At 44.2% G+C, this 19,388-nt stretch overlaps 1 protein-coding gene across 2 annotated transcripts in view; it reads left to right on the top strand.

The window, feature by feature from the left end:
• The window catches only part of LOC125897944 (Down syndrome cell adhesion molecule homolog), a 315,828-nt gene that overhangs the window by 243,283 nt on the left and 53,157 nt on the right, over positions 1–19,388 (top strand). For both annotated transcript variants that reach the window (XM_049591460.1, XM_049591459.1), the window contains exons 16-18: positions 3,001–3,071; positions 11,896–12,139; positions 12,526–12,672. In XM_049591460.1, coding sequence (XP_049447417.1) covers positions 3,001–3,071; positions 11,896–12,139; positions 12,526–12,672 — 462 coding nt within the window. The remainder of the gene's footprint in view (positions 1–3,000; positions 3,072–11,895; positions 12,140–12,525; positions 12,673–19,388) is intronic.

Raw genomic sequence — 19,388 nt, 5'->3', positions numbered from 1 at the left:
CTTTCAGCAAATGTAAGTAGATTAAATAGCCTTTTGTGATGTGACAGTCTTGGAAACCAAGCAGCAAACATACAGGGTTTAATTCAATAGGCACATCAAATATAAAAGATAATTCATTTACTACAGTTGACCAGTAGCTCTGGATCTTCAGACATGACCAAAAACAATGAATAAAATCACCAGTATCAGTTTTGCATTTGCAACAAAGTGGAGAAGCATTTGGATCCATCTTATTTTTGAGAGCAGGAGTTACATGTATACGATGAAGAATTTTATACTGAGTATATTTGCAAACAGATATATCTTTGGCATAAGCCCAGACGTGCTGCCGGTCTGTATTTCCAATGGTGACATCAAGGTCCCTTTCCATGCTGTTTTTAAAGCCAGGGAAGTTGGAGGTAGATTGGAAATAAGAGCTTTGTAAAAAAAAAATACTGATACACTCTGAAACTGCTAAAGATAAAATTCTTTCAGTGTGTGAGGTTGAACTATGAGTTGTGAGTGTGGTAACCTTTGTTAAATGTTTCCGTTGTTTCAGGTTTTATATGAGAAGAGGAAAAGATCACTAGTTGCTAGGTTAATTTATACAATGTAAAATGCCATAGGCTTGTGCTAATATCATTAGCATGTTGTATTTGCAGGGAAAATGTGACCAGATTAACAAAAGTGTTTGTCTGTGAATGCTGCTTGGTGTAGTGAAGCCAATTTGTGTACCTGTTTTTCAAACTGTCTCTATTAAGCCATGTTTAATGTATGTTTTGAATCAATTAAACTTTACAGCACTTCACAGAAACGCAGAGTTGTGTTTTGGAGGTGTAACTGCAGAGTGACACAGACACACCACCGCAGAAGTAAAAATGCTCACAACGGCATAGGAGACGTGTGTAGGGTCTGCGCACAACCATAAATCCCCTTTAATTCAATTTCAATTCAATTCAATTTTTTTTATTTATAAAGCCCAATATCACAAATCACAATTTGCCTCACAGGGCTTTACAGCATACGACATCCCTCTGTCCTTATGACCCTCACAGCAGATAAGGAAAAACTCCCCCAAAAAAAACCCTTTAACGGGGAAAAAAAACGGTAGAAACCTCAGGAAGAGCAACTGAGGAGGGATCCCTCTTCCAGGACGGACAGACGTGCAATAGATGTCGTACAGAACAGATCAGCATAACAAATTAACAGTAATCCACATGACACAATGAGACAGAGAAAGAGAGAGAGAGAGAGAGAGAGAGAGAGAGAGATGCAGGTAATGACAGTAGCTTACAACAACATTATTGAAAGTAATAATATTATAGTTATAGTTCTGGCTACTGCGGTACAATATGTTGAAAGTATGTATTAATATCTGGCAGTATACATGTGTGACAATAATCATATGTGTATAATAACAGTAGAAGTATGACTAATGACTAATGATGGCAGCAGCAGCAGGAGGCATCTGACAGGACCACGACAGCAGCACAACCACACACGTCACGCTGTCCAGGCACCGCTGCAATATGAGTTAATCTGAGAGACAGTGGAGCACAAAGGCTCCGGAGAAGAAGCCGAGTTAGTGACATCCAGAATGGCCGAGTTAGCAAGATGCAGTAATAGAATACGAGAGAGAGAGAGAGAAGGAGAGAAGGTGCCCGGTGTATTATAGGGGGTCCTCCGGCAGACTAGGCCTAAGTCAGCCTAACTAGGGGCTGGTACAGGGCAAGCCTGAGCCAGCCCTAACTATAAGCTTTATCAAAGAGGAAAGTCTTAAGTCTAGTCTTAAATGTGGAGACGGTGTCTGCCTCCCGGACCGTAACAGGAAGATGATTCCACAGGAGAGGAGCCTGATAGCTGAAGGCTCTGACTCCTGATCTACTTTTGGAGACTTTAGGGACCACGAGTAACCCTGCGTTCTCAGAGCGCAGAGTTCTGGTGGGATAATAAGGCACTATGAGCTCTCTAAGATATGACGGAGCTTGACCATTTAGAGCTTTATAAGTTAACAGTAGGATTTTAAATTCAATTCTGGATTTTACAGGGAGCCAGTGCAGAGAAGCTAAAACAGGAGAAATATGATCTCGTTTCTTAGTTCCTGTTAGTACACGTGCTGCTGCATTCTGAATTAGCTGGAGAGTTTTTAAGGATTTACTAGAGCTACCTGATAATAGAGAGTTACAGTAATCCAGCCTTGAGGTAACAAAAGCGTGGACCAATTTTTCTGCATCTTTTCGGGTCAGGATAGGCCTAATTTTCGCAATATTACGCAGATGAAAAAATGCAGTCCCTGAGGTTTGTTTTAAATGAGAATTAAAAGACAAATCTTGATCAAATATTACTCCAAGGTTTCTTACGGTAGTGCTAGAGGCCAGAGCAATGCCATCTAGAGAAACTGTGTCATCAGATGAAGAGTCTCTGAGTTGTTTGGGGCCAAGAACAATAACTTCAGTTTTGTCTGAATTTAACATCAGGAAATTGGTGCTCATCCAGGTTTTTATGTCTTTAAGGCAGTTATGGAGTTTAGTTAATTGATTACTTTCTTCTGGCTTCATCGATAAATACAACTGTGTATCATCCGCATAACAATGGAAATTTATAGAGTGATTTCTAATGATGTTACCTAAAGGAAGCATATATAGAGTAAATAGGATTGGTCCAAGCACAGAACCTTGCGGAACTCCAAAACAAACTTTGGTACGTAAGGACGATTCATTATGAAAGTGAACAAACTGAAAACGATTAGATAAATAAGATTTAAACCAGCTCTTATAATCTTAAGGCTGCACCCCATCTGCAAATCAAACCCCACCCACCCCCACACATATAAACACACCCACAGAGCACGTCTTCCCACCCTCAGCAGCTACCTTGAAGGACAACAACAATCGCATTTGTAGACTCAGACTCACTTCTGGACGTTTGTTTTGTTGGTTATTTTTGCAAACCATTGTGTTTAAGACAATTGTTTCATGTGTTCAGTTTTATAATATGTATATGTTGGTGATGCGATCTCAGCTCCTGATGGACCACCTCAGGACGTGCAGCTGGAAGCCCTCTCCTCTCAGAGCATCCGAGTCACTTGGCGGGTAAGTTAATCTGACCCTGTGGGTAAAAAATGTGTGTATGTTTCCATGAGGTGAGTATGTAGCTGTGTTTAGATAAGTGCAATCAGAAATGAAACAGCTCAAAGTATTCCTTCCACCGCCCGACGACCCACCAACACGTATTCCAGTGAGGAAACAGAGACGAAGGTCTCAGGGGCGGGTCGTCCAATTTCTGGGGCAGAAGTCGCCAAGGTGGTGAAACAACTCCGAGGCGGCGGAGCCCCGGGGGTGGATGAGATTCGTCCCGGATATCTCAAGGCTCTGGATGTTGTAGGGCTGTCTTGGCTGACACGCCTCTGCAACATTGCGTGGACATCGGGGGCAGTGCCTCTGGAGTGGCAGACCGGGGTGGTGGTCCCCATTTTCAAGAAAGGGGACCAGAGGGTGTGTTCCAACTACAGGGGGATCACACTCCTCAGCCTACCCGGTAAGGTCTACTCCAGGGTGCTGGAGAAGAGGGTCCGGTCAATAGTTGAACCTCGGATCGAGGAGGAGCAATGTGGTTTTCGTCCCAGACGCGGAACCGTGGACCAGCTCTTTACCCTCGCCAGGGTGCTGGAGGGGGCATGGGAGTTCGCCCAACCAGTCCACATGTGTTTTGTGGATTTGGAGAAGGCTTACGACCGTGTCCCCAGGGGCATCCTGTGGGGGGTGCTCCGGGAGTATGGGGTGGGTGGCCCTTTGCTAAGGGCCATCCAGTCCCTGTACCAAGGAGCATGAGTCTGGTCGCGTGGCTGGCAGTAAGTCGGACCTGTTCCCGGTGAGGGTTGGACTCCGCCAGGGCTGCCCTTTGTCATCGGTTCTGTTCATAACTTTTATGGACAGAATTTCTAGGCGCAGCTGAGTGGTGGAGGGTGTCAGGTTCGGTGATGGGAGAATCTCGTCCCTGGTTTTTGCGGATGACGTGGTCCTCCTAACTCCGTCGAACAGTGACCTCCAGCTCTCACTGGGGTGGTTCGCAGCCGAGTGTGAAGCGGCTGGGATGAGAATCAGCACCTCCAAGTCCGAGGCCATGGTCCTCAGCCAGAAAAGGGTGGATTGCCCACTCCAGGTCAGGGGGGAGGTCCTTCCTCAGGTGGAGGAGTTTAAGTATCTCGGGATCTTGTTCACGAGTGAGGGTAGGATGGAGCAGGAGATTGACAGGCGGATTGGGGCAGCGTCAGCAGTGATGCGGGCGCTTAACCGGTCCGTTGTGGTGAAAAGGGAGCTTAGCCAGAAAGCAAAGCTCTCGATTTACCGGTCGATCTTCGTTCCAACCCTCACCTATGGTCACGAGCTCTGGGTAGTGACCGAAAGAATGAAATCGCGAATACAAGCGGCCGAAATGAGTTTCCTCCGCAGGGTGGCTGGGCTCAGCCTTAGGGATCGGGTGTGGAGCTCAGACATTCGGGAGGGACTCGGAGTAGAGCTGCTGCTCCTCCACATCAAGAGGAGCCAGTTGAGGTGGTTCGGGCATCTGGTAAGGATGCCTTCCGGACGCCTCCCTTGGGAGGTGTTTCGGGCATGTCCAACTGGGAGGAGACCTCGGGGCCGCCCCAGGACACGCTGGAGGGACTACATCACCCGGCTGGCCTGGGAACGCCTCGGGGTTCCCGCAGAAGAGCTGATGGAAGTGGCTGGGGAGAGGACTGTCTGGGCTTCCTTGCTGAGGCTGCTGCCCCCGCGACCCGGACCCGGATAAGCGGAGGACGACGACGACAAGAAATGAAACAGCTGAGTTCTGGCTTGTGGCTGAAAGATTGCTGTTTCAAATCCCTAAAGAAATTTTAAAGAATTTGAATTTGTGACCTCCAGCAACACTTGTGGTATGAAAAACAACTTTACTGACCGATGCGTTTCGGCTTGTGGCCTTCATCAGGGTCATCAGGGTCCTGATGATGTCCTGTTCAGAGTGCGGCACGGGCCGCATATTTCTGTCCGAACCCAACCAAGCCCAAGAGAAAAGTACCCGAACCCGTCAGTCATTCTGTTTTGTTATGTCCGAGACCGAACCGAGCCCGACATTATTTAGGCTAATTACTAAAGCACTGAGTTTGTGTCACACAGTTGTTATGGTTACAGGCTATTTAACCCGGTTACACCTAGCAAATGACCGTAAAAAGTCACTGATTTGTGCTATTCTGTTAGTAGATTGTTTAAACAAACAAACACACACATTACGCAGTATCAGTTAAAAATATAATAGCCGTTCTCAGCTGAGTGTCTGGGAGCCTGGCGGGGGTTTGCGAGCTTGGCTAGGTGTGTTGAAGTGTGCACAGCCCAGTTCTGTGCTCTGGCCCGTCAGGAGAACCACGAACTGACCGAACTGCTACAGAACTACTGGCGCTGCTGCAGACAGCTGACCCAGTCACACACGCAGCTACATACACAGTCCTCTGACTGCAAGAGCACTCAGAATCGTCTCTGGAGCTTCAGAGATGAACAGCAGAAAAAGCCAGTGTGTGTGTGTGTTGTGTTCAGGTGTTGTCACGTAAATAACAGTCCCCAAGCATTAAACAGGACAGACAATAGGATTTTATATATTTTTACACTACATTTTCACTGAAAGCTGACCGAATCCGACCCAAGCCTGAATACAGTTTATACATTTTTGATCGAACCCGGCCCGACCCATCGGGTACCTTTGGGACCCGTCGGGACCCGTCGGGCTCGGATTGGGTAGCCACACTCTAGTCCTGTTGTCCTGATGAAGGACCCTGATGACCCTGATGAAGGCCACAAGCCGAAACACGTTGGTCAATAAAGTTGTTTTTCATACCACATGTGTTGCTGGAGCTCTTTTGACAAATTTTCCAGCGTTTCCTCACTCTCCATGCACCTTGTGAATCGGTGAAGTTGTGCCAGAAACCACTTTCTATTTTAAAGAATTTGAATTTGAAATTTCATTTAACTAAACGTTTACTGTCAGGGGCATGAGTGGGAAAAAACTAAAGAGTGAACCTAACCTGGACTTTGAAGGTCTTGGGTAGACAAGTTACTCATAGGAAGAGCACAGACAACATAAATATGTCACAAGAGTTATGGGCAAATCGGTGCCATTTACAGAATTCCCTCTTTACTCTCTGTGGTAGAATATTACTGACATTTATATGTAAATTGCAGAATTACTGCTAAATCATAATTCAAGTAATTCAAAATGGCCATTGCAACCTTTATGTACTCTTTGACATGAGAGTGGTTCCAGACTTTTCCAGACAGAAAGACTATAAGACCTAATGGCGGGGGTGTCAAACATACGGCCCGGGGGCCAGAACCAGCCCGCCAAAGAATCCAATGAGGCCCACTGGATGACTTTGCACACCTAAAAATGATGCACTTGGGAAGACTAAGAGGTGTCAGGTTTCAGGAGAAAGTTAAAAATTGACTAGCATATTTTATGTAAAATACTTCCTCAGAGGTTTTTTCCACCCTGACCAGAATACAGTTCTCAGAAAATGTAATTCATACTTATTGTGGTCATATTCTAAAGACACTGAACACTGTGCAGAATATTGTCAGCAGCTTCAGTACAAAAGAATCTGTATAAGCCTTCTATCTCAAAACATTATTGTTGGAACGCTGTTGTTACAACACTGCTAAAACTTTTGATTTGAAAATGGTTTGTAAGGCACTTTCAACCTCATCTGCTTTCTCAGTAGCTTCCACTTTAATTTGGTGTGGTGATGTCAGGACTACGACACAGGAGTGGAAATGTATAAAAAATGCACATGTAACGACAGTGAGGAGAAGACCGACTAAATTTAGAAAAAGTGGGACATATGTTGAAATTGCATTTATTCCTCTGAAGACATCTGTCATGTGTTTTGTTTAAATTGAACAAAAGGGGAAATTATGGAGGTGTTCGTTATTTAAGATATTATGCAATGGTTTTACTGGTCCAGCCCACCTGTGATCAGATCGGGGCTTATGTGGTCCATAAGCTAAAATGAGTTTGACACCCCTGCCCTATGGTATCTAATTTTCTTGAGATGCACTTGTTAGAAACTGGTTCTGTCTGGTTTTATTGAAAAGTTGGCTAAGAAGGGTTTTGGTCTTGTGACGCAGGTTATGATATTGTAAACCTAGTTCTATTGTCATAGACAGAGCCCTCTACTGGACTGTATGGGAATACACTCCACCAATCATGAGCACACATTCACCTGCTGAAATTTGCATAAACGTAGCTGGCCAATCAAGACAGGCCTACCTGAATACATGTGAAGCCCACAGTATATAAGGAGCTGTATTACAGTTGCAGGATCCTACACCCTCTTTATCAAGTGGCATAAGGGCCCCTAAGGCCCCTAGGACCGCTAGGTAGAGGGCTCCACCTGTGCCAATAGAACTAGGATTACAATATTGTAATCTTCATTCCATTTCACACAGGCTCCATCCTCTACTGGACTCTATGCGTGCAGTGGATGGAGCCCAATGAATGAATGCTGTTTTGCAATATAACATCGACCTAGCCACGCTGACCCTGACTGACTAAAGGTTAGTCATAGTGGCCTGCCTACTTCTTTATAAACCAGGGCCCGTATTCACAAAGATTCTCAGAGTCCTCTCAGAGAGCTCCTAACTTAACCTAAAAATACCTAGCAAGGAATCTTAGCTTAAGAGTGATTCAGGAAGTTTCTGAGAGCAACTCTGAGCAAGGAGGGGACAGAAACTTTTATCTTAGTGAGGAGGTGTGGTTGACCCCATTGCTAGGTATGATGGAGTCTCTAAAAGCTGTGATTGGTTGTTACAAAAAGAAAAAAAAAATGTGCTCCCAGTAATGAATGGACAGTGAAATGAACCGATCATAGAACTTAGACTGTAGGCTATTAAGAAATGTGTAATCGTGAAAATAATTTTATATCATGATGATGAAACAATTAAATTAATTGTTACACAGCTTCAAAATGTTTGCACGTACCTCATTCACATGCCCATTATTATACTGATTTTTTTATTGTTATGTTTACTCGCCATGCTGGTAATTTTACTACTTAATCTATTTGATATTAATGGTGGACGCAGACTCAGCTGTCAGCAATTACTGTGATTGCTGAAAGCAGTTTGATTTGGCAGAATGACCAAAACAATGAATGAAATGGGGGGAAAAGAATGAGAAAGCCGAACTGGACAGAAGAGCAGTGCCTGCTGTTGGCACAGCTCGTGGAGGAGTTTTAAGAGGGAAATTCGGTCCCAGGATCACGGCACAAGGGAAGAAGCAGACTTGGGAGCGCATTGCCTGACAAATCAATGTGTCGTTCCCTCTCCTTTTACGCACAAGCGATGAGCGTGAGAAGCGCTGGTACGTGCTGCAATCCAAAGTGGGCGTTATTGCATTACTATGCTGGGTGGGAAAAGTAAGCTCATCCCTGATGAGGTCAATCACAAACATTATCCCTGCACTATCAAGCCAGTAGCGTCTTATTAAATCACTGTCACTGTACGGAGAATATCTCTCCTTCCTCTCTGTCTTTCTGCCATCTTCTCTGTTTAAGACACTCTTAGGCTTCTTAAAAGTTTTTCACCTTAGGAGCTCTCTTAAGGCCTAAGATGCTTTGTGAATAACTTTTATCTTACCAAGGGAAAATTCTAAGAAAAATCTTAGAATTTGAGGAATTCTAAGATTTTTCTTAGAATGACATCACTAAGAGCTACTTTTAGACTTAGGATTCTTTGTGAATACGGGCCCAGGCCGCCACAACAGAGAAGTGGGAGGCCACAGCCAACCAAGGTAATATGCAAGCAAACTGGGTGGAGCCATGGCCTAACCCTGCAGGGGTTGAAAGACAAGCAACAGAGCTAGGATCAGTGCTCCAGAGGCTTAAATGTATCTTTTACCAAAGCCTTTAGCACCAATGGCAGGTCCCATTGCAGGGAGATGTCTCCTGTCTCCTGATCTGCTGCATAAACCTCTTTACACGACGGTGGGCAAAGACCAGTCTGTCGTCAAAGCCCTTATGTCCAAAAGTGATAGCTGCTGCTAGCATCCCTTCCTAACACCAGCAGCTGAAACCCATTGACGCTACTTTATTATAGGCAGTGGTGGATCTCGCTCTTCCCGCCTAGATGGTTTGCACAATAGAGTGTGGCTACCCGAAGGTACCCGATGGGTCGGGCCGGGTTCGGTCAAAAATGTATAAATTGTATTCAGGCTCGGGTCGGTTTCGGTCAGCTTTCAGTGAAAATGTAGTGTAAAAATATATAAAATCCTATTGTCTGTCCTGTTTAATGCTTGGGGACTGTTATTTACGTGACAACACCTGAACACAACACACACACACACATTGGCTGTTTCTGCTGTTCATCTCTGAAGCTCCAGAGACGATTCTGAGTGCTCTTGCAGTCAGAGGACTGTGTATGTAGCTGCGTGTGTGACTGGGTCAGCTGTCTGCGGCAGCGTCAGTAGTTTTGTAGCAGTTCGGTCAGTTCGTGGTTCTCCTGACGGGCCAGAGCACAGAACTGGGCTGCGCACACTTCAACACACCTAGCCAAGCTCGCAAACCTCCGCCGGGCTCCCACACACTCAGCTGCTAGAGTGAGAACAGCTATTATATTTTTAACTGCTGATGAAACTGCATAATGTGTGTGTTTGTTTAAACAATCTACTAACAGAATAGCATAAATCAGTGCCTTTTTATGGTCATTTGCAAGGTGTAACCGGGTTAAATAGCCTGTAACCATAACAACTGTGTGACACAAACTCAGTGCTTTAGTAATTAGCCTAAATAATGTCGGGCTCGGTTCGGTTTCGGACATAACAAAACAGAATGACTGTTGGGTTCAGACGGATTCAGGTACTTTTCTCTCTGGCTCGGTCGGGTTCGGACAGAAATATGTGGCCCGTGCCGCACTCTATTGCACAACCTGAACAGGCAGTCCAGCCCTCCTTAGCCTGTCCTTCTAGGGAGCCAACCTGGAGAGTTTGACCCAGTGTGGGCAACACGCCTATAATACCCACCTCATGAGACAGAGCCCAGAACTGGGGGATGATCAGGGTCTGGGCCACCATCATTTTTTTTTCTTTTCTTTTTTTTTTTTTTATATATATACTTTATTAATCCCCGAGGGAAAGAGACCTATACATGCACTAAGTGGAGAGATGTCAGAGTGGGGCTGCCCTTGAGCGGTGGGGGGGGTTCGGTGCCTTGCTCAAGAGCACCTCGGCAGTGCCCAGGAGGGGAACTCGCACCCCTCCAGTTACCAGTCCACGCTCCATATTTTGTTCCAGACGGGGACTCAAACAGGTGACCCTCCAGTTCCCAACCCAAATCACTGTGGACTGAGCTACCGCCGAGGAATTTCTGCATACAACAATGCCTAGCAAAAACCTGGGTCTACCAGAATGACTGGCAACTTCCACTGACTCACTCTCTCCAGCAGGGAAGGGATGAGACAGGGGGTTGATTTTTTGGACCTCTTTTGGAGGCTACACACCACCTCCCCAGACAGGTCTCTACCCACCCCATCAGGGACACAAGTGTGAACACTGCAGCATTGGAGGTCACTCCTCCCAGGAGTGTTCCCTGCGAACCAAGGTGAGAATGGTAACCAAGTGTCACTTGTGCTTCTTGGCATCCAAGCAAAGGCTGGCAAACCATCTCTGCAGGCGTTGCATTTGCAGTAGCCCCAACAGTACCATGGGGTGTGCCACTACCATGAATCCAAGCACTTGAATGATGGTTAATGCCATCCCCATCACACCAGTCTGCAGTTTACAAACTGTTTGCTGCAGGGCTGTCTGTCTGTTTTTTCAAGAGAGTGGCCTGCAGGCTGCATGTGTCAAACATAACCCCCAGATACTCTTCCCCTCGGTATGGTATGGGGCTGCTCTTCCTCCAGCTGATTGCGAACCCCAACTTGGTTAGGAGTCAGATCAACCGAGCCATGGGGAACATAGCCCATTTCCTGGACTTTTCCATGAGGTCCTCAAGATAAAAGAAGTCCCCATTGCCATGGTGGTGCAACGGCTGATGTGCCGCATCCACACATTTGCTGAAGGTGAGGGGTGCCAGGGAATAGCCGAATGGCAGTCTGTTGTACTCATAGGCTATACCCTGGAAGGGTTTAAGTACGTGGAGGCAAACCAATCCACTGGACCAGTTCCAGTAACTACTTTATGGTTGGTATACGGAATGTCTTGTGGGCCATGCATCACTTCAGGATACGGAGATCTAAAATGGGTCTGAACTCTCAAGTCTTCCTAGGAACCAAGAAGTACGCAGAGTAGAACCTCTTCTGTCTGTCATGAGTCTGCGTGGTCTGTGCTGAGGCACTTGAGGCAGTCTTGAATGTCTGTTCTGGCAATGAGGCTGGGTACATGATGGACACTGACAAGGGTGTAGAAGTGTCAAATCCATCTGTGGAGAAAGATAGTGAGCAAATCACCTATCCTTGAGGATTTGTAGGATGCTGGGGCTGCCACACAGCTCCTACATATACTGTGTGCTCCACATGTTTTGGGTAGGTACGTACTGATTGGCTGGCTATGTTTATATGTGCTCATGATTTGAGGAAAGTGTTACCCTGGAGTCCAGTAGAGGGCAGAGTCTGTGAGAGACAGAAGCAAGTGTTGGGGGATTGACCAAGCTTACACCATCCTGTATTTGCACATTATGTGTGGCATTTTGCCTCCTGGTACAACAATCCAATAAAATACATTCATTTAAGTAATAACGTTTTCTTTATTCATCAAAATAAAAATTAATCCGAAGATGCTATTTTATTCAGCAGTCTCTGACTAAAATGTTTCAACTTTGTCTTAACTCAAGTAAAAAATAGCAGGAATGTTCAGCCCCATTTTTTTCAATAACCAATGTCATTCCTTTACCAGGCACCGAAGAAGCATCTGCAGAATGGAGCTATCAGAGGCTACCAGGTGGGCTACAGGGAGTACAGCTCTGGTGGAAACTACCAGTTCAGTGTGATCAGTGTGGAGACCACAGGGGACAGTGCAGAAAGTCTGGTGCTGGACAACCTGAAGAAGTTCACTCAGTATGGAGTTGTGGTGCAAGCCAGCAACAGTGCTGGGACAGGGCCCTCTTCCACAGAGGTAGCTGCTACCACACTAGAAGACGGTAAGACAGGAGGGAGAAAAAGTGAGAATATCAAACTCAGCTGTGATGATGTACAGAATATTCAGAATATAACCAGAACACATGCAACCTAAACAAAACACAAATCCTAAAACTGAACAGTAAGGGATACTGCAAAAACCAACCACCTTTTCTACAGAGATATAAGATGTTTTTTTTTAATATGTTTGGATTCACTTTACTCATGTGTTTACTCTTGTGATGTTAACACAACACAGCTATGAACTGACTGTTCTGCAAGAGGCAGATAGCATGGGTTAATTTTGGAAAGATTTGTGTGGGGATATATCACAGCCTAGTGGAGATAAGCGGGTGTTGCACAAGAGTCCTCTCTTGTCATAGTCTGCCTACTGGTTCTTGCCCCTCAGTACCTAGTCGTCCTCCAGAGAATGTCCAGGCCACAGCCACGTCTCCAGAGGTCATCTCACTGTCCTGGCTGACCCCTCCCAAAGATGCTCTGAATGGCAACCTGCTGGGCTTCAGGGTCATCTACTGGGCCAACCTGCCTGATGGAGGTACATCACATTTTTTACAAGCACACTATGCAGTAACTGTTATGTACATTGCCCTCAAGAATCAACATATTCAGGAAAATTAAAAGCTGCTTGGTTGCCTTTTTAACATAAACTGAGGTATTCTTGAAATATAACAAGTCTGACTCTATCATTAATTGGACAGAAGCATTATCAAACCAACACCACAAAGCTGGGGCGTGTTTCAGAAAGCAGGTTGAACAAACTAAACTTAACACTGAATTCTGACTTGATATACCCTGAAATGAAAAACTCTGAGTTATTGTTTCCAGAACAGCTGATCAGAATTAGTTCAATCAACTCTGAGTATGTTTACTCTGAGTTAAGCTTGTGTGCAGTGAATGAAAAAAGCAATCATTGATGGCATGCATGCATATGTGGACTGTGCACATTTAAACAAAAAAATGTTTGAAGTGGTTGTTTATTGTTGACCACCTTTGGATTGACTGACAGTTGGATGTTAAGAGAGCTGCCTTTAGTTACATCCAGCAGGGTCAAAGTGTCAAAAAGTTAACACAAAGTTTTATTCACTGTTGTCCATAATTCGTCATTAAAGCCATAGCCTACATTACATTTTTAAACACATTCGTTCGCCTTTATTCTTATGGGGACAAAAAGCAGGGGCCAGCACCTGATGATGAAAAAAATATAGCTGAGGATTTTAAAGTATATAGACAAGATTGTCAACTGTCATGCATCTTGAGTCTCACTGCAACAGCAACAATCTTGTAATGTCAGGGCTGCCAACTCTCATGTGTTGACTGTGAGACTCATCTAATTGACACTTTTCATATGTTGCATGCCACATGTGCATTTTTTCAAGCAGAGAAAAATAAATATATGTAATCACTGATGTGATTGATCAATCAGAGCAGACTGACAGCACAGTGAGAGAGGGCAGACAAAGAGTGGAGCTTTTCCTAACAGAACCAGAATGTCTCAATTAACAAACAGTCAGATGTTAAGCAGTGGAAAGTGACACAGCTAATAGACTCCTACACAGTGCTTTGTTTCATTTTCAGTTTTAGTCAGACTTTGGATGGAATTATTCATAAATCTCAGGACATATCACTCCGTGTCTCTCTTTTACCTAGCTGCTTTTAGCTGTGTTTTCATTATTATTGTAGACCCTTGATGCTCTGATTGTCCACAGAGTCCTGTTGGTGGTCCTCCTTAGTGCTTAGCACCTTTTGCAGTGTCTCTGGCTTGTCCTGCAGACTGTGTTGTTGTAGTGCTGAGGAGGCATCCCCCAAATTGGGGATCCATTGCTGGCGAGGACCAACATGGACCACATATGCTCTGTAATTCTTTGAGATCCACTGTAGGTGTTTCAGGTGTAGTGATGTTTGTGCTCATCATCTGTAGAGAGTAAGTGGTTAGACTTGCTGCAAACTTTGCTATGCGTGTTGGGACAGAGTCTGTGTTATTTGCATGAATCTTGCACATTGCCAGCTGTGCAGGTAAGATTACAGCATCCAGTGAATCTGCTGTCACTTTGTGATATGCCTCAGCTTTCCATGTTGCGGTCAGAAACTTCCCGTTTTTCCGTAATATCCTGAAATCACGCACAACTCCAAAGGCATACTGGCTAGCTGTGTAAATAGTAGCCATTTTGCAGTGTAATCAGCATATTATTATGTTTATATATGGACTGATGGAGCCACTGGTGTCTGACTGGCTAGAGCCGAGGTCAGTCCAACAGGAAGGAGAACAAATTTCAGAAGATGGGAGGGGCAGAGCGGTGCATGTGGTGTTTGTTTACAACAAAGTTCATACGTCGTACGTCGGGGTGGTGAAAGCAAACATGGTAAAAAATAAATAAATAAACTGCACCAATATGACAAAATTTTGGATTTGAAGCTGTCGAAAGTGGAGTGTTAAATAACCGTGAGCGGCGCAGCTGAACTTGTGTCAGACGCTGTGTTTCTATTTGCATCTGTCGTTCGCTTTGAAAGCAACATAATGGATTAGGAATGGCTGAATCATGAAGTTAAGATGAGGAATTATTTACATGAAACCTTCTTGTTTCACTACAAAAGCCTAGATAAAGTGGAGAAGAAGGATCACCCAGGAGCTTAAAGTTTATGGTGAGCTACATTACCCTCCCTAATAACAAGTTTGACTACTTGCTTTTGGCTCTACTCTGATTTTCAGTAAATATCACAATATAAAACATGTTTTCCATTTAAAAACTAATGTTATAAAGTAGAAGATAGCAAGTAGGCTACTCACTCACCTTTTGTAAGTGGTTATGTCTCCAATGTGATCTCGAGCAAACAGGTGATATTTACATGGTTTGTTTACATAAAGTAACAGAGGCGTATATTCAATTTAATCACTTCAGTCAGTGCGTTTACATGCACAGTTAAGTCGAGCTACAGTTATAGCTCTACTAGGCCATTTATTCGGACTACTGTCCTTGTACCAGTATACAAGCAAGGGAGGGGAATCTATTTATTGACCGAAGTATGTCCTACTCCACTACGATAGGTGGCAATATGCCCCCTTTCAGCTTGTTAGTATTGGACCATTTTCCAGTTGACCTATTATGTTTTTCCCTAGAGCCATCCAGTCTCTCAATAAACAAAATTAATCACCCAGTAATTTTGTAACCCATCCTACAATCCTCAACAAGTGCAATATTTGTTTATTACTTATTTATATATTTTATACATTGGGTCTGTGCAAAGACTGTCATGCATCAATGCAATTTCATATTTTATTTTATCTTGTGTTAGTTGTTGTGAGTGGGGGTGTTTATGGGTGTTTATGTATGAATCCACATAATGTATGTGAAGTCTTAAATGTCACTGTGAGACCACTTGAAATTTCACTGTATCAATGTATATAGTGACAATAAAGGCATCTTATCTTCATTCATTCATTCATCTTCTAACCGCTTCATCCTCTTGAGGGCCTCAGAGGGGCTGGAGCCTATCCCAGCTACATTGGGCGAGAGGCAGGGTACACCCTGGACAGGTCGCCAGACTATCGCAGGGCTGACACATAGAGACAGACAACCATTCACGCTCACATTCACACCTACGGACAATTTAGAGTCTCCAATTAACCTAGTCCCCAATCTGCATGTCTTTGGACTGTGGGAGGAAGCCGGAGTGCCCGGAGAGAACCCACGCTGACGCTCACAATTAACAACCTTGCCCCTTTTACATGAACGCTTTGATAGGAAAACCCAGAGTTGACTGAATTGGTTGATGACCAGCTTTGTAGTACCGGTTATCCAGATGGCCAATCTTAGGGTTACTCAAACAGGAAAACGAGAAGATATCCTGGGTAAGTTGAACTGGCTTCGTAGTACAGACCTCTGGGCTCTGGATAAGGTGACTGGAGGTGAATGGGGTGGAGGAGGGTGTGACAATTCTGCCTAAAATGATAGCTGACAGGGGAAGAGAGAAGAACAGATTTAAAGATTGGCAGTGGCAACATGAATGGCTGAAGGAGATCATGACAAAGTTTGATTGGCTAACATGGAGAGGGAACACCAATAGTCAGCTGAGTGGAGGAAGTGGTGGGAGTGGGACAGAGAGAGAATTGTGAATGAATACAGCATAAAGAAAGTCTTCCTAATTGAACTTGCACTGAGCTTCGTTTAAACCTTAGTTGTTGTTCGTCTGTGCAGGCCTTGTTGTTTTGGGTGTACACCCCTTTTTCTCAAGAAATATACTGCATTCTGTTCTTTATGATTGAAGACACACCTATTCCTGACAACAATCATGATCAGTGTTGGGAGGGTTACTTTTAAAATGTATTCCACTACAGATAATTGAATACATGCTCTAAAATGTAATTTGTAATGTATTCCATTAGATTATTCAGACTAAATCATTTATTCTAAGTACATTGGATTACTTTTGGAATACTTGAAAACTGTCTTGCTGATCTTATTTCTGTGGGTCTTATATTTTCATGCCAACAACACAAAACAGATTCCTGGCCGTGCATTTCCTCTGACATTGTCATGTGGCAGGTGCACTGCATCCATTAAATATGAACTTCTGTTACGTCATGTAAGCAAACCGTGTACTGTAGGCTCCATATCAGCTGTGTGTTCAACTGGAGACCTTACCACAAAGATGGGCAACAAACAGAAAACACATATTTATATTGTGATATTTACTGGAAATGACAGACAGTATAGCCAACAACAAGTAGGTTGTTATTACAGTGGTCATTTAGCCTACCAGAAACATTCAGCTCCCTGGTGATCTCCCTCCAGCCAGGTTTTTTCAGTTAAATAAGGAAGTGCTGGATAACGCTTCATTTCAACTTTATGAATCAGCTGTTCCTCGTCCACCACAGAGCTTTGAAAGCAAGCAATAAGAATACATATAAACAGGACATCAACAAAATTTCAGCTCAAAACAGCAGTGCTGCATTCCTTATGGTCAGTTGGAACATCTCAGTGAAAATGCAATCCAACAGTCGCTCATGTTGCATTTGGATAGAACACGGTGTTAAAGCAAATAGAAAATAACTAGTAAAATTCACAAAAAGTAATCTTTTTTTAAAGACAGTAAATGTATTCAGGGCAGCACAGTGGTACACTGTTGTCTCACAGCTAGAGGGTTCTGGGTTTGGATCCTCCAGTCGGCTGGGGTCCTTCTGTGTGGAGTTTGCATGTTCTCCCTGTGTCAGTGTGGGTTTTCTCTGGGTACTCCGGTCACAGTCCACGCAGTCCAAAGACATGAAAGTTGATGGTTTGGTCTCTAAATTTGCTGAAGGTGTGAATGTGGGCATGGATAGTTTTCTGTTTCCATGTGTCAGCCCTGTGATAGTCTGGTGACCTGTCTGGAGTGTACCCTGCCTCTCACCTAATGGCTTGCTAGGATAGGCTCCAGCCCCTCTGAGGCCCTTAAGAGGATATGTGGTTACAACTAATGCATGTATTGAGAACAGAGACGTTCACTTGGACTCAACAATCTACTGATTAGATTTTGATGGTCAAAGGTCGAGGTCAGTGTGACCTTGCATTTGCCCCGGAGCTGTATTCATTTTGGTCCTTTTGAGGGCTCTCAGCACCTCTGCTGTGTTGATGGTGAGGACAGAGTCATCAGGTCTGAGTGTGGAGATGACTGAATCTAGCTGGGTGCTGTTGTCTTTTTTGAATCTAGAGAAGAAGGAGTTGAGGTCATTAGGGAGTGAATGGAAGCTGCTGCCTGCAACCTGGATGGACTTGCGGCTGGTGGAGACAGAGTTCACTGCTGCCATGTTCTTGAGGCCCTGCCAAGCTGCGCAGACGTTCCCTTTAGCAAAAGTCTGCTCCACTTTGTTTTTATATTTCAGCTTGGCAGTTTTTATGGCTTGCTTGACCTCTCTGTTGACCTCCTTCTTCTCATTTTCAGAACCAGTGAAAAAAAATCTCTTTTTCTTATTCAGAATTCTTTACAAATCTTTAGTCACCCACGGTTTATTGTTAGGGAAGATTGTGACCTTTTTGACGGGGATGATATTGTCCACACAGACAGAAATGTATGCTGAGATTGTCTCCACTTGCTCATTAATGTTGGTGGAAGAGGATGTGAGGGTATTCCAGTCTGTGGTTTCAAAGCACCCTTGAAGCCTGTCGATACTGTCCAGTGTCTACTGTTTGATGTCCTTGATGACTTTGTCTGTCCTCTTTACCACAGGTGAGTAGGCAGGAGCAAGCAGTATGCTATGGTGGTCAGCAGAGCCAAGAGGGATGAGGGAGACAGCTCTGAAGGCATCTGGGACTGAGCCATAACATTTATCCAGTGTTGTCCCCGGACGGGTGGTGCAGTTGACATAGTGGTTTCCACTCTGGTTTGGTGTGGTGATGACAGCATTACTACACAGGAGTGGAAATGTATAGAAAGAATGCACATGTAATGACAGTGAGTAGTAGACTGACTGAATGTGGAAAAACTGAGACATATTATTGAAAACGCATTTATAATCAGAATGTACTTGTACATCTTTACACCAAAAGAGAGGTAAACATTTTTGAGGTGTTATTATGTATAGGTTATTTTGCAGTGGTTCTACTGGTCCAGCCCACTTGAGATTAAATTGGGCGGTTTTGTTTCTATTTGCTAATTGCTGATGTGCAGTCTGTGTATTTATTTAGCCAGTAACCTCTACTGAATACAAAGGTTATAAAACTTAAAACGCTACTGCTATGTTTATAGAATTCATAAAAATAAAAAGGATCGTTACTGATGCTTATGAGTATTGCTTTAAGTTACCCAGATATATCTTACTATATAATGACGAAAACTCTGTCTGTGGGTGTGTCTGTCTGTGTCTCTGTTCCACGTTTTTTTTTTTTTGACTGACTTTGTCAATCCATGTGAAATTTGGCACAGTGGTAGAGGGTCATGGGAGGATGCGGTGCACATAAATGTGTATAACATCTCAAGGGTTTCACCGATCACCACGCAACTTTGTAGGCATATGACCACACATAATCTGAGGGGACCCCTCCATTATTGACCCGATCAAACAAAATGGGGGTGCTGGAGAGCTAATTTCTTATCTAGGCCTAACCGCCATATCAGTTTTTACTAAACTTGGTAGATATGTAGAAAAGGACGCCTCAAGGTGACTGGAGAAATTTAAAGCTATAGTTGGTAATGTTGGAGAGCTAGCAAGATTTGAAAGCAGCACCTCCTCTAAGCTCCACTCCCTGCTCCCCCTCCTGTCAGTGCTCCATCCAAATC

Source organism: Epinephelus fuscoguttatus, linkage group LG12 (assembly GCF_011397635.1).
Source record: "Epinephelus fuscoguttatus linkage group LG12, E.fuscoguttatus.final_Chr_v1".
NCBI lineage: Eukaryota > Metazoa > Chordata > Actinopteri > Perciformes > Serranidae > Epinephelus > Epinephelus fuscoguttatus.
The sequence above is the reverse complement of the archived record's forward strand: the minus strand, read 5'-3'. Positions and strand labels throughout refer to the sequence as shown.